This window comes from Poeciliopsis prolifica, unplaced genomic scaffold (assembly GCF_027474105.1).
Source record: "Poeciliopsis prolifica strain line A6 unplaced genomic scaffold, Auburn_PproV2 SCAFFOLD189, whole genome shotgun sequence".
Lineage (NCBI taxonomy): Eukaryota > Metazoa > Chordata > Actinopteri > Cyprinodontiformes > Poeciliidae > Poeciliopsis > Poeciliopsis prolifica.
In genome coordinates this window covers 163,252-178,668 of record NW_026562564.1, presented here as the reverse complement: position 1 = coordinate 178,668, position 15,417 = coordinate 163,252, and the positions used below count along the sequence as shown (strand labels likewise).

Genomic DNA, 15,417 nt, shown 5'->3' with positions numbered 1-15,417 from the left:
GTAAGTTGCAACTCTTGTGAAAATCCAATTTATTATATTATCTGTTTAAATGAAAATAATTGAGATCAAAACTAATATCATTCTGATGATGTTCATGCACTTGACTCTTTTATAAAGATGGGAATTTCATTTTAAGAATTGTTCAACCATTGAAATATTTTAGGGGAAAAATTTAATCAGAACTTTCAGACCTAAGCTCTACACTTTACCATTTAGAGCTAAGAGCAACAATACAACCAACTTGCACGTGCACCTAAAGCACAACCATCCAGCAAAGTTTTTAAGGCTGGGGACTGTTGGAATAAGAATTTTAAAGTAGCACAATAGTACATAAGTTAAACTCAGATACAGATCCAAACTGGGACAGCTGGTGACTCTCTGAACGCAGAGGAGTAGACAGAAAACAGGCCTAGACGCCTTGGATCTCTTTAGATAGGGAGCCTGTCTGCCAGGCAATTAACAAATTCCTGAGCATGGTTCAAAAGTTCACTAGGATCTTAAAACTTTTAAAAAATAATTTTATCTATATTAGAATTAACTATATTTCTTTAAGCATGTTTTTAATTATGGTATTAGATCCAAACTTATAGTCATTATTTAGCATTACATTTTGTGCAAGCTTGGTTAAAAATACAAACTACTTTCTTGTGGAAACATTTTGAGGCAGAGATAACACTGCAGCTGCAATCATATATCAAACTGGACAGCGGCTGGTACGAGAAGGGTTTGCCGTATATCTGCTTTTGGGGCTCTTTAGCAGGAGGAAATAAAATTAACATTAAGACAGCCCACACAAAGGAAAAGAACACACCTCCTAATGCATATATTTAAATGAGGAGAATACGCATTCTATAAAAAATGGTTTGTTTCACAGCAGAAGTTGGAATCTCTTTGTGCTGAGTGAGAGTTTCCCGGAGGATGCATCTTCTGTTTTGTCTTTTTTACTCAGTTCTTTGTCTCGGTTTTGTCATGTCTTAGACTTTTGGATAATCTAGGGTGAGATGCTTGTTGTAACATTCTGAACTGCATTGAATTTCTCTGGATAAAACTCTGAATATCTGAAGTCTGACGTATGATTGCTCTTTTCTCTCTGCACACTTACACAGACACAGGAATTCGGGACAAAGAATTAATTAACGAGCTAAATCAAGTTATTCCTCTTTTAATTCTTAACAGGACAAAAAATACAACCGGTGGCCCGTGTCCGTCTTTAAGTTCACGACAGTCCACCGTCTTTGAAGCAATTAATCGAGAAATAGCGTACAAAAAGGACGGCGCAAAGTGGAACGAGCTCACAGACAGCATAGTTCGATTAATTGCTAAAGAGATGCTCCCATTTAATATAGTTGAAAAGCCAACATTTCGAAAAATGTTGCAAACATTTGATAGACATTACGAAATCCCCAGAAAAACATACATATCACAAACGGCAATTCCACAACTGTACAACAGTATTAAAGACGACGTACTGAAGGAGATAAAAGACATTTCATTTTACTCTGCTACGTCAGATATGTGGTCAAGTTCAAATATGACCCCTTATATGAGCTTGACCATTCACTATATAGCTGCTGACTGGACCCTGCACTCTAAATGTTTAGACACCAGATATGTCCCTGTAATGAAGAGGCCTTCATTACTGAATTAATTTATTCAATGTATTGTATAGCACTGTAAAAACATTTGCACTTTCTCACTATGCACTTTATTTAGCACTGCACTTTTAAAATAGATCTATAAATTAACATTTTGCACTCAGGAAGTTTTAATTGTATTTATTGAGTATTTTAGGGATTGGTGTGTAGCCTTTGTTCTGGGCTCTGCACAGCTGCTCCTCATTGGCCAGTGGAGGTGGTTAACTGTGAAGAGAGGATAATTGATACTCAGAGCAATGAGCTATTGGTGGATAAAACTAAATAAATGATGTGCATAATTTATTAGGTATGGAATGTGCTAATATAGTGACTCACCTGTCTTTTTATGTGTCCTCTCAGGATGTTTGGACAAATATTGTCCTAAGGGGCTGGACAATGATATAGGTCCTGGGAGAGACCATTGAGAAGAATGGGAGAGGGGTGTATTGTTTTATGGTGTACTGTTTTATGGTGTTTTAGTAAGGGTAAGGATAAAACATAAAAAATATTTATAAAAAGGAAGTCGATGTGGTTGTAGTTAAATGTTTTTATTCAATTAAGGGGAACAGGGTAAGATGGGATTATCTTATGAATTTTCAGATTGTTTTAACTGTCACAGCTGGGACTATTTAAGATTGTAATTTTCACCTGTGAGACAGATATTGAGACATTGAGATGTTTGTAAGACCAAGAGTGTGGCATTGTTTGTGATGCTGGGAGGAATAAACCTGCTGTTCCACCTAAACTCTGCCTGATATCATCAATCTGCACTGAAAAATCCAGCCGTAAAAGGCCAACCTGTTACAGTCCCAGATAACCATACTGTTGACATCCTGGAAGAAAACCTGAAATCTGCTTTAGCAGACTGGGGACTGGATGAAGACAAACTGGTCTGCATTACAACAGACAATGGTGCTAACATTGTCACTGCAATAAGAAATCTTGGCTGGCCATGGCTCAACTGCTTTGGCCACAACCTCCACCTTGCTGTTTCCATGGTCTAGACAGTGACAAAGAACGGACAGCACGTGCCATAGGACTCTGTAAAAGCTTGGTCAACACTTTCAACCTGAGCTTCCTTAAAAAGAGAGACCTGAGGAAGGCACAGAATGAAGCTAATCTCCCTCAGCACAATCTCATTCTGGTGAGTGGTTTTTTAGAGTCATTTATTTCATTTGTAACTCAAAATATTCAGAGCCATGTTTATTTTTCTTTGTAGCATGTAGACCTGTAGAATCTAATTAAGACAGTTGTCTGGCAATAATTTTACATACAGCAACACAAATTATTAAGGAGAATTGGTAGCATTTCTTTAAAGAAGTTGAAATTCATTAACTAATAAAAAATAGTTCTCATATAGTAATAATATTTTTTGCTAGAGCCATTTTGGTGTTATTTCTACTTGTCATCATAAGGGGAATAATATTTTACTTGTCACTGGTGAAGTTTGGCCCTAAATGAGTGACATAATAATTATATGTATTTTTCTACTAAAAACATTTTCAATATTCCACAGGATGTTGTCACACGATGGGGCACTAAACAGAAGATGATGGAGAGGGTGTTGGAGCAACTCCCAGCCATTAGACGAGTCCTGGTTCAAGACAGAAAGCACTGCCATCTCAACCCAACCTGGCAGGATGTTTCGGTGTTAGAGTCCATCAACGCAGCTATTAAACCACTGGCTGACTTTACAGATGTCCTTTCAGGAGAAAGATACGTCACAGTGTCCTCTGTTAAGCCTGTGCTAGAACTGATTAAAGGCGACCTTCTCTCTCCAGGCCCTGATGACAGCACACTGACTGCCAGTATTAAAAAAAACATATCCACGATACTGACTGGAAAATACACCTCACCTGCCATCCAAAACCTCCTGACAAAGGCCACCATCTTGGATCCAAGGTACCGTGGCAGCATGGAACAGGCAGGGTCATTGGTTGACATCAAACATCAGCTGGTGCAAGAGCTACTGGACTTAAAAGGACCAGAAGTAAGTGAAAAAGGTGTAAGTGGTGAGGGTTCCAGCCAAGCTGCTGGAGGAAACAAAGATGAATCTACAGCTGCCCCACCCACCAAAAAGAAGAGGCTAAGTGACCTTCTTCAAAACAGAAGAGCTCAACTCACAGTTCAGACACAGGCTATGTACTCAAAAAGAGAGCAGGCTGATGCAGAACTGACAAAGTTCCTTCAAGAAGATGCTATTGATGCCTCTTGTGATCCCTTGATGTGGTGGTGTGACAATCAAAGAAGATATCCTTTGATGGCAAACTTGGCTAAGAAATACATGTGTATTTGTGCAACAAGCACCAGTTCAGAGAAAATGTTTAGCACAGCTGGAAACATTGCTACTCCTGAGAGATCCTGCCTTAAGCCACACAAACTCAACATGTTAGTATTTCTTGCTCGGAATCTGTCTGACTAAAGTAGCTACAGATCTACTTAAAGATTGTTCAGGCATCGGTCTTATTTAAGAATGTGCTTTTGTTACTTTGCACTTTTTGTTTATAAAATGGCAGTTTTGCCCATCTTTATTTAAATCTAATAATACACAGACTTCATAATCTGTACTCTTTTGTAGTTTTTATTTCCACTGTGGTTTTATCTTCTCTTTAGTTTTTATTCAAGTGCTTTTTTTGTTAACAGAGACTGAAAGTCCATTTTATTTCTATTTATGGTTTTATTTTGTTAACCATTTCCAGTGTTAAGTGTTCTTTTGAAAATAAAGTATTTATCTTTGGCAGGGAGTCACATGCATTATTACATCATTTCCATTAAATCACTGTAAAAAAGTCTTCAAACAATATTGTTCATCGCAATAATTTTTGAGACAATATATCGCCCAGCAAAATTTGTTATCGTGACAGGCCTATTCTCAACCTCTTCAGGCTGGCTCATCTAGGTTGATGGCATCATTTAACTCACTGGTGAACTAGCAACAAGCTGTTGAGTAACTTTAATGTTTCACCACTGTGCCTCATAAATGTTTATAAAAAACATTATGGTGTGAAAGCGGTGGATAAAATGGGAAAGGTCACATCACCAGTTTGGCAGTATTTCAGATATAAAATACAAATAAAATATGCTTGTATCGTGAAATGTTTTTCAGTAATATCATTCAACCCTATTCTCGTTCATAATAGATTTTTTGCAATGTTATGTTTTATTAGACATTATTCATTAGTTATTGTGTGTAATAGTCACAGGATGGATGAGATATGAATTCTTAAAGTCACAGGATGTTTCAGAGGAAGTCATACAACGACTGCAAAAGGATAAGGTAGCTAGATTGCTCAGGAAATCAGTACATTTAGAAGTTATCATACAACACTGTTATAGAGACATGTAGGGCCTGTTTGATATGTACAAAACATAACTCTCAGGGCAATCTAAGACCACGTAGAGGAAAATTTCCTACTCTGCAATATCCATTTCAAGTAATGCACATGGACTTCATAGAATTGAATAAAAGTGAAGGACAAAAGTATTGTTTAGAAATAATTGATGCTTTTCTAAATGGATTGAACTTTTCACTAAAAACCCAGATGCAGCGGAAAAGCCAACTTGGATACATTTAACACACTGCAAAAAGTAATTTAATTTCAAAAGTAATTGGGAAGCAAGCTCAGGACGCTCACCGACCTACAGGGGAAAGTCCAGGTTACAAAGGGGGTTAAACCAAATAGTTTTTCCGTCTCAAAACCGGTGAAGTTTGTCCACAACCCTGTAGTGTCTTTAGGAGCAGACGGACTTGCACATTAATGAAAATAACAAGCGAATATATCTTTTTGTTTTAATTTTGTGTTGTCATCTGGGAACAATTCATGTCATAAATGAAAATGTATTTCTTGTAGCACTGTTTACAGAATGAGGATGGGTATTCAGGTATGTTTTCCACCTAGTTCTATTATCATTTTTTTAGTCTCCTGGGCAAGTATGACATCAGTAAACTACAGAGATTAAACTTGATATATGACAAATGATGTTTTAACATCGGACTGTTCTCTCTGTGAACAATGAATTTAACCTTGTCTTTCGTGCAGATGTCTGGTGGTGGTGCAGTGGTGACAAAACTTTTAATAGATTACCTAGGAAGGTAACAGGGATGTGTGCATTAATTTCTTTGTTATTGCCTGTTTGCGTTTATCCTGTGACTGCTGATCATTTAATTCATGCTTTAACTAATGTTGTGCCTCAGCAGTGGCGTCAGTTGCAGAAGCGAGACCTGACCTGGAGGAACAATGATCCTACATACATCGATGCCATTGGTGTCCCCCGTGGTGTACCAGATGAGTATAAATTGGCCGACCAAACTGCAGCAGGATTTGAGTCCACAATTTGTTGGTGGTGCACATTAAACAAAAACGTTGACAGAATCAATTACATCCATTACAATGTACAAAAACTGGGCAACTGGACACAAGCAGGCTTCGAGGCGGTGCACGAGCAGCTGGCCGCTACATCACTGATGGCTTTCCAGAACCGTATTGCACTTGACATGGTGCTGGCTGAATGAGGGGGAGTGTGTGCAATCTTTGGTGAAAGATGCTGCACTTTTCTACCCAACAACACAGCGGCTGATGGCAGCCTGACGAAGGCCATTGAGGGGCTCCGTACCCTTAATGGTAAGATGAGGGAGTTCTCTGGAGTGAATACTTCCAGGTGGGACGACTGGATGAATGTTTTTGGAAAGAACCGAACCCTTGTGTCCTCTGCTTTAGTGTCGATGGCTGTCTTTGCTGCCATTCTAACCTTGTGTGGATGCTGTTGTATTCCTTGCCTGCATTCTTTGTTTAATCGTCTCATCACTACAACAATTTAGCCCATGGGGAACCAGATGATGCCGATGTATCCCTTATTGGCGAGAGAACCTGAGTCTAACAGAGAAAGCTCTGATGAGGACTCTTTTGATGTGTATCCTGATTCTAAGTTTTGGACTGAGTATAAACTTTGAGTGTAAACATGTTTGCTTTCTTAAAAATGAACTCTTAGTTGAAAATTGTTTGAAGTGGCTGTTTAGGAGGGATATGAGAATTAGAACAAATATTTGATAAACAGGTGGGAAATGTTGGAGAAATTGTGATATTATTAATCAATTATTTGTTATTCTCATTGATCTTTATAATGTATCTTTATTTTATGCTTTCCTTTAAGTTTATCTCATTATAGAATTAAGAATGTTTCTTGTATTGTTCATTTACTCTGATTCCTTTCTCAGAAGGCCTCACTGACAGAGAGCAGAAACAAAATCTTCCTGCAGGTTTACCTCTTGGTGAAGAGCTCTGCTTCGGTTGAATAAAACCATCATTGCTAAGATCACTACATATTTTATTAATCTTTGTGCCTGGAAGGAGATTATCTAGTACAGAATGATTGTGTGTTAGTTAGTGAATAACATTTGACGCTGTAGCTGTCAAATTGTACTCATTGAATCAGCGCCTCCTGACTACAATTTTTTAAGTGAGAATAGAAAACATAAAAAAGGAGGAGGCGTGGCTTCTATATTTAAAAATACCATAAACTGTAGTAAAATCTCTTTCGGTCATTTCACATCTTTTGAGTATCTTGGAATTCAGGGTAAAGGCTTCAAACGAACTTTGACACTAACTTTATACAAAACTCCAGCATATGTGGAAAATTTCTTTACTGACTTGAATGATCTTCTTTCTCTCATATGCATTGATTATGATTGTTTAATAATTGGTGATTTTAACATTCATGTGGACAAATTCGAAAACAGAGGAGCAAAAAAGCTCTCTGATATTTTAGAAAATTTTGGTTTAACACAACATGTTAAACAGGCAACACACACTCAAGGACACACACTGGACCTGGTTATCAGTAAGGGCGTGACTATTTCCAATGTCTCTGTAATTGATGTCGCCCTGTCGGATCACTTTGCTGTTATCTTTGAAGGTTCTTTATTCTTTGACCCACTTGGACAAACAGCTGCTGTCACAAAACGTTCTTTCACAGAAAACACAGCAGAAACATTTAATCAAATCTACTCTTCTTCCTCACCCTTAAGCTGTAATGATGTAGATCAGTTGTTAGATGATTTTCAGTCTAAAGTTTCATATATCATTGATTCCATTGCCCCAATTAAAGTAAAGGTTTTGACTGGTAGAAAGAAATCTCCATGGAGAAATGCACAAATAGTTCGATCTGCAAGACAAGTCTGCCGCAGGGCAGAACGACAATGGCGTAAAACTCAACTTCACGTTCATCACGACATCTACAAAGAAAAACTACGTAACTATCACTTAACACTAAAACATGGAAGGGAGGCTTTCTTTGCAGATGTCATAAACAAAAACATCAATAATGCTCGAACTTTATTTGCAACAGTTGACAGGCTCACAAACCCTCCTGTGACGTTACCACCTGAATTCCAATCTAATGCTGCCTGTAATACGTTTTCTGATTTCTTTTCAGAGAAAATTCAAAAAATCAGAGGATTAATCTGCACATCAACTTCAAAGCCAGAACCATTGCTGTACCAAAACAAAACAAATACAGAAAAAATTACCCATTTTCAACTACTTAATTATAAAACTCTAGAAGAAATTATAAGTCAATTAAGTTCAAGCTCCTGCTGTCTGGATGTCCTTCCCACACATTTCTTTAAGAAAGTCCTGCCTGTTATTGCTACTGATCTGATCCAAATCGTAAACTCATCGCTTACATCAGGTGTTTTCCCCCAGGCTTTGAAAACAGCAGTCATCAAACCACTGTTAAAAAAGAACAACCTGGACAAATCACTATTGCAGAATTACAGGCCGATCTCAAACCTCCCATTCATCAGCAAAGTTATTGAAAAAACTGTGTGTAAACAATTAAATAGTTTCCTCATGATGACCAACTGCTTTGACACTTTCCAGTCTGGTTTTCGTGCTCACCACAGCACGGAGACTGCCCTCGTAAAAGTATTCAACGATATCCATATAAATACGGACTGTGGGAGAACCACGGTGCTGGTTCTGTTGGATCTCAGTGCAGCTTTTGACACTGTCGACCATGACATATTACTGAATCGACTTGAAAGTTGGGCTGGACTCTCTGGTTCGGTGCTCGACTGGTTTGAATCCTACATAAAGAACAGGGGTTTCTTTGTTTCAATTGGAAACTTTAATCTCTGTAGTTTACTGATGTCATACTTGCCCAGGATACTAAAAAAATAATAGAACTAGGTGGAAAACATACCTGAATACCCATCCTCATTCTGTAAACAGTGCTACAAGAAATACATTTTCATTTATGACATGAATTGTTCCCAGATGACAACACAAAAAAAAAAAAAAAAAGATATATTCGCTTGTTATTTTCATTAATGTGCAAGTCCGTCTGCTCCTAAAGACACTACAGGGTTGTGGACAAACTTCACCAGTTTTGAGACGGAAAAACTATTTGGTTTAACCCCCTTTGTAACCTGGACTTTCCCCTGTAGGTCGGTGAGCGTCCTGAGCTTGCTTCCCAATTACTTTTGAAATTAAATTACTTTTTGCAGTGTGTTAAATGTATCCAAGTTGGCTTTTCCGCTGCATCTGGGTTTTTAGTGAAAAGTTCAATCCATTTAGAAAAGCATCAATTATTACTAAACAATACTTTTGTCCTTCACTTTTATTCAATTCTATGAAGTCCATGTGCATTACTTGAAATGGATATTGCAGAGTAGGAAATTTTCCTCTACGTGATCTTAGATTGCCCTGAGAGTTATGTGTAGCACATATCAAACAGGCCCTACAGAAATTTTTAAAATAAGAAATACATCCATAAGTAGTGTAATGTCGATGTATCCTACCATCCCCCCTGTTGAGACATGCAAAACGCCATGGCTCAATATTGCAGCCCATTTATACAGATTTTTTTTTCTTGGTAAAATAGGTTTAGTTTCATATAATTTTCCAATTTTGCTCTATTTTTTTATCCATAAATCCTTTTCATTTTGAGGACTTAATTGTTGCATGTCTCTTAAAGTTTCTTTCATAAATTTTTTTTTTTCATCCACATGTAATACATTTATCTCTCCCTCAGCTGCTTTTTAAAAATTATTTTGTCTTCGAAAGCATTCCCTAGGGACACCTTATCTGTCCCTGCAGTGTGCGCCGCACATTTACAGATTGCTAGCTGTTTTGTAGGTGCATGACTTATAATAATTCTTTTAATAATTCTGCATGTGTTACTTTAATGTTAATGGGTGAAAAAGAACTATAGGAGCACTAACTTCTACTGCCATAGAAGCAGCAACTACAGCTCTCACACAATGTGGTAAGGCACACGCTACACTATCAAGTTTTGAAGAAAATATGCTATTGGTCTCATTTTATAACCATGCTGTTGGACTAGCACCGAGGTCATGACATGACCTTTACAATCCACCATCTGAACAAAAGGTTTTGTATTAATAATCTGGTAACGCTAACGCAGCGCTTGACACGAGGGCCTGTTTTAGTTTGCAAAGTGCTTCTTCTGCTTCATCTGCCCACAACAAAGAAGACATTTTAAAAAAATTTTTATACATTAATTTATCAGAGCTGCCACAATTTCTGCATAATTAGGCACCCAGTTTCGACAATAGTTAGTCAACCCCAAAAAAAGGATATCTGTTTTTGTTTTTTTTATGGTTTGGGAGCTTGGAGAATTGTTGTTTTTCTATCCTCCACTATGGTTTGGCCTCCTTCACTCAAGTTATGACCCAAAAATTTCACTTGTCGTTTACACAGTTAAAGTTTATTTTGTTAACCTTATGACCTTCTTTAGCTAAATGTTACAGAAACACTAAAGTGTTTTGCTTACAGGTTTCCCTGTTTGGAGAAGCCAATAACATCAACTATGTACAACAAAACTTGGCTCCCTCCTGGGGTTGAAAAGTTGACATACTTGACTCATTACTTGAAAGAAAATTGTAGGGCTTTCACAGTAGCCTTGAGTAGTCTGGGTGTACGTGTATCTTTTCCCTTCAAAAGTAAAAGCAAACCAAAAATCGCTCTCTTTTTCAATTGGTATTGAGAAAAAGGCATTACTGATGTCAACAACCATGAATACTTTTGCATCTGATCTAAGAGAATTCAACAATGTGTGTGGATCAGGCACATGTTTGTGTCTGTGTACAGAGAGGTCACAGTTATCTTGGCTGGGTGACCTTGTTGAGTCTGGCTCATAGTTCCTATCAGGCCCAGGAACTGTTTGAACCAAAGTGTGACATGCAAATCATCAGGAGACATTTGATCCTGTAGGGCAGAAATGGCTTTATTGGAGGCCAGCAACTCAACCGAAGCAGAGCTCTTCACCAAGAGGTAAACCTGCAGGAAGATTTTGTTTCTGCTCTCTGTCAGTGAGGCCTTCTGAGAAAGGAATCAGAGTAAATGAACAATACAAGAAACATTCTTAATTCTATAATGAGATTAACTTAAAGGAAAGCATAAATAAAGATACATTATAAAGATCAATGAGAATAAACAAATAATTGATTAATAATATCACAATTTCTCCACAATTTGACTGGAATAAACTGCCACCATCATTATTAACATTATCTAAATCCAATCAAGAAGCTCAGTGGGAGGAAGTACTGGATTCTGTCAGGCTGACTACAGGACAGAGAAAGCATTTCTCCTCTATCAGAGCTTCTCTTCACCAGCACCAGCTTCCACCATACCTGAGAACTTCCAGTCTCCAGTGTGGATCCTTCTGTCCTGCTAACAGCAGCTTCAGTCCTGAGCCTCCAGGATGATTGTAGCTCAGGTCCAACTCTTTCAGATGAGAGGGGTTGGAGGTCAGAGCTTAGGCCAGAGAGGCACAGCCTTCCTCTGAGATCAGGCATCCTGATAAGCTGTCAACATAATTATAAATACATGGGGAGAAGTTGGAACATGACAAAATTCAGAAGAAAAACCAAGCCCCAAAACAGCGGTGCTTTATATATATATATATATATATATATATCCAGAAGGATCCATCAAAGGGTCCAGTCCCACCCAACTACCGACCAATAACCTGCCTCTCCACAACCTGGAAGCTCATGTCAGGCATCATAGCGGCCAAGATAAGCAAACACATGGAAAAAACACATGAGCACGGCACAGAAGGGTGTCGGTGTAAATACCAGAGGAGCCAAACACCAACTCCTCGTAGACCGCACAGTTGCCCGAGACTGCAAAACCCGACACACCAACCTGTGCATGGCTTGGATCGATTACAAGAAAGCCTATGACTCAATGCCGCATACTTGGATCATTGAATGCCTACAGATGTATAACATCAACAGGATTCTGAGAGCCTTCATTGCAAACTCGATGAAGCTGTGGAAAACCACCCTTGAAGCCAACTGCAAACCACTTGCACAAGTGTCCATCAATGTGGCATATACCAAGGAGATGCTCTGTCCCCGCTACTGTTCTGCATAGGCCTGAACCCCCTCAGCCAAATTATCAACAAGATGGCTACGGATACCGACTCAAAAATGGGGGCCAACATCAGTCACCTCCTCTACATGGATGACATCAAGCTGTACGCCAAGAGTGAGCGAGACATCGACTCACTGATCCACACCACCAGGATCTACAGCACTGACATTGGGATGTCATTCGGACTAGAGAAGTGTGGTCGGCTGGTAACAAAGGGGGAAGGTGATCCGCACAGAAGGAGTCTCACTCCCACAAGGAACAATAGCAGACATAGAGGACAGTTACAAGTACCTAGGTATACCACAAGCAAATGGCAAAATATATAAAAATATATATATAAAAATATATATATATATATATATAAAATATATATAAAAAAAAATATATATATATATATAAAAATTCCCTTCTCACCCACCGCGGGTGGTTCTTATCCTCTGAGCTCAGGTCCTCTACCAGAGGCCTGGGAGCTTGAGGGTTCTGCGCAGTATCTTGGCTGTGCCAAGGACTGCACATTTCTGGACTGAGATGTCTGATGTTGTTCCTGGGATCTGTTGTAGCCACTGCTCCAGTTTGGGGGTTACTGCCCCGAGGGCCCCGATGACCACAGGCACCACTGTGGTCTTCACCTTCCAGGCCCTCTCCAGTTCTTCCCTGAGGCCCTGGTATTTCTCCAGTTTCTCGTGCTCCTTTTTCCTGATGTTGCAATCACTTGGTATTGCTACATCTACCACAACGGCTTTCCTCTGTTGTTTATCCACTACATTTGTTTAATTGGATAACAAATTTTTTGTCGGATAGAAAAATAAAAGTTAAGATCGGAAATGATTACTCAAAGAATTTAATGTTGAAAATGGAATTCCACAAGGTAGTGCAATTAGTCCAATACTATTTAATTTATGATAAATTATATCTTTTCTGAAACAGAAGAATGTATAAATCTGCATTATATGCTGATGACAGGGTTATATGGATGAGAGGAAAGAATACAAGATGTTGTAGGTAAAATTAAGAAAATATTAATAAAGTAGAAAAATTGTCATATAAATGGGATCAACAAGTAATCTTGTTATATGGTTTTTACAAATAAGAAAAATATTGATATAGGGACAATAACATTATATGAACAACCATTGGAAAGGGTAACAGAATTTAAATATCTGGGAATATGGTTGGATCAATCATATATGTGGAAAACATATAAAAATCTGGAAACTAAATGTAAGACAGTTATAAATCTACAAAAGGCTGTGGCTGGAAATAACTGGGGTGCAGATAGACAGTCATTACTAAACATATATAGGGCTCTCATGAGATCAATAATAGATTATGGTAGTTTTATATATGGAGTAGCAGCTAAAACAACATTACAAAAAATAGATACTTTACAGAATAGGGCTTTACGTATATGTACAGGAGCAGTGAAAACGACACCTATTAATGCCCTTCTAATAGAGACTGGAGAGATTCCAATGGAAATAAGAAGAATGAAATTAGCTCTAACATACTGGATGAAAATAAAAAGTAGTAAGCAGGAAAATGTAAATATTGAAATATTGTTGGGAATACTCAAAATTCCAGAGTAATGGATTTGGATGGATCATAAAAGAAGGATTAAAATATGGATTAGAAGATGAAGAAATAGCTCAATTTAACCCAATTAGCGTTAGCCCTTCATGGATTTTTCCGGAAGTAAATGTAGACATGAAACTCCATAAAATGAAAAATGATTGGAATTTAAATGAAATAGGTGTAAAGACTGATATATTTAAGAAACTCATATTATAATTATATTAAAATATATTCAGATGGGTCTAAGAATTTAAAAGGACATGTGGAAATAGGAATATATATACCTGAGTGTAAAATTTACATTTCTAAAAGATTATCTGCTCAACTATCTGTATTCACGGCAGAAATGGTGGCAGTTATTATCAGTTTACAGTGGGTAGAGGAGGTTCGTCCAGACAGAGAAGTCATTTCCACTGACTCCAAAGCAGTAATAGAAAGTATTCAGGGAGAAGGAAACAACAGGAAAGATCTAGTACTAGAAATTCAACACAGCTTATTTAGATTATACAGGTGGCATCGATATTTGGTTCTGTTGGGTACCAGCACATGAAGGTGTAAAAGGCAATGAAAGGGCAGATAAATCAGCAAAAAGGGCTTTAGATCAGGCAATAACGATTAAAATACCTATTGGGAAAGGGGAAGGGAAATCAATTATTAAGAATAAAGAAATGGAAATATGGCAAAAAAGATGGAATGAAGATAAGAAAGGAAGGAAATTATATAAAATTCAGAAGTCAATATTTAGTAGAAATATTAAGGAGAGAAATAGAAGGGAAGAAATAATAATTAGATTAAGAGTAGGACATACATATTTAAATGATACTTTATATTTAATAGGGAAGAAAAATAATGACAAATGTGAAAAATGTGGAGAGAAAGAAAAAGTAGAGCATGTATTATTGAACTGTAAAACATGAACGTGAAAGGAGAAATTGAGAATAGTTGGAAGGCCAGATCAAGAATGGAGTTTGAAAGGAATACTAGGAAATGATGGAAATATAATGGATATTTGCATATTAAGGAAAGAACTATTTATTTTTCTTCAAACACAAAATTAAAAAATAGAATATGACTGATGTGGAATACTGTTGCTACACACTCGTGTACAGTAGGTGGCGGTATGCACCTTAAAGTTGCTTGCGATCCGCCATAATAGAAAAGAAGAAGAAGCTTTTAGCTTAGCTGCTAGTCCTCCGCGACAGCCGCGCTTCTGCTTCCTATCGCGCCGTCTACGACGTTTCCATGGGCGTCCTGTGTTTGTGGGAGGGACCCCTGTTTCGCTAGCCGCTTGGCGAAGCAGTCCGAGGCTAATGAGTACGGTCCGCGTTTCCGTGCAGATGGAGTCTAGAAGCCCTGATTTCCTGAGTCTAATTATATTCTTACGAGCGTACACTATTCCAACACTACGACGCTGCGTTGTCGGTTGGTTACATAGTCACTACAGCCATCAGAAAGACCATAAACATTTTCCTGCCAAACGTCGAGTTGAAAGGCCATTGCGGGACGAGGACCTGGATGACTTTGATTCGTTCATCCACAATTCTTCTCCGGCTGGAGAGGACTACGCAGAGGAAAGACTTCCCTTCCAGGCAGAATGGGTGGACGACTTTAATGCTTTCCTCAACAATCTTTCTCCGGCTGGAGAGGATTACGCAGAGTGAGACGCCCGACGCTATTGGACGGAGGTTGAGAGCGAAGACAGGAAAGTTTGGATTTGCGTTTTGACGGATAAATGGGACTTAAATTAAAGTATGGATGAGATGGATTTTGGGAAAACTGGCGGAAATAATGTGGATTGTAGTGAAGAG

The 15,417-nt window shown here is 38.1% G+C and overlaps 2 protein-coding genes across 2 annotated transcripts in view; one reads left to right on the top strand and one right to left on the bottom strand.

Annotated features, from left to right (window-relative positions):
• The first annotated feature begins 2,586 nt into the window (after positions 1-2,586).
• LOC129356741 (E3 SUMO-protein ligase ZBED1-like) lies at positions 2,587-4,172 on the top strand. The gene is made up of 2 exons (XM_055026297.1): positions 2,587-2,778; positions 3,151-4,172. The coding sequence occupies exons 1-2, from the start codon at positions 2,587-2,589 to the stop codon at positions 4,054-4,056; spliced, it is 1,098 nt and encodes a 365-aa protein (XP_054882272.1). The 3' UTR covers positions 4,057-4,172.
• A 10,622-nt stretch (positions 4,173-14,794) lies between these two features.
• LOC129356737 (ras guanyl-releasing protein 3-like) overlaps positions 14,795-15,417 on the bottom strand; it is a 43,571-nt gene continuing 42,948 nt past the window's right edge. The window contains exon 19 of the mRNA XM_055026292.1: positions 14,795-14,916. Coding sequence (XP_054882267.1) covers positions 14,795-14,916 — 122 coding nt within the window. The remainder of the gene's footprint in view (positions 14,917-15,417) is intronic.

Excerpts from the sequence above, each read along its gene's own strand:
- LOC129356741 (XM_055026297.1), top strand. The coding sequence starts at position 2,587 with ATGGCTCAACTGCTTTGGCCACAACCTCCACCTTGCTGTTTCCATGGT. Across the intron at positions 2,779-3,150 it reads CTCAGCACAATCTCATTCTG|GATGTTGTCACACGATGGGG; the intron begins GTGAGTGGTTTT and ends AATATTCCACAG.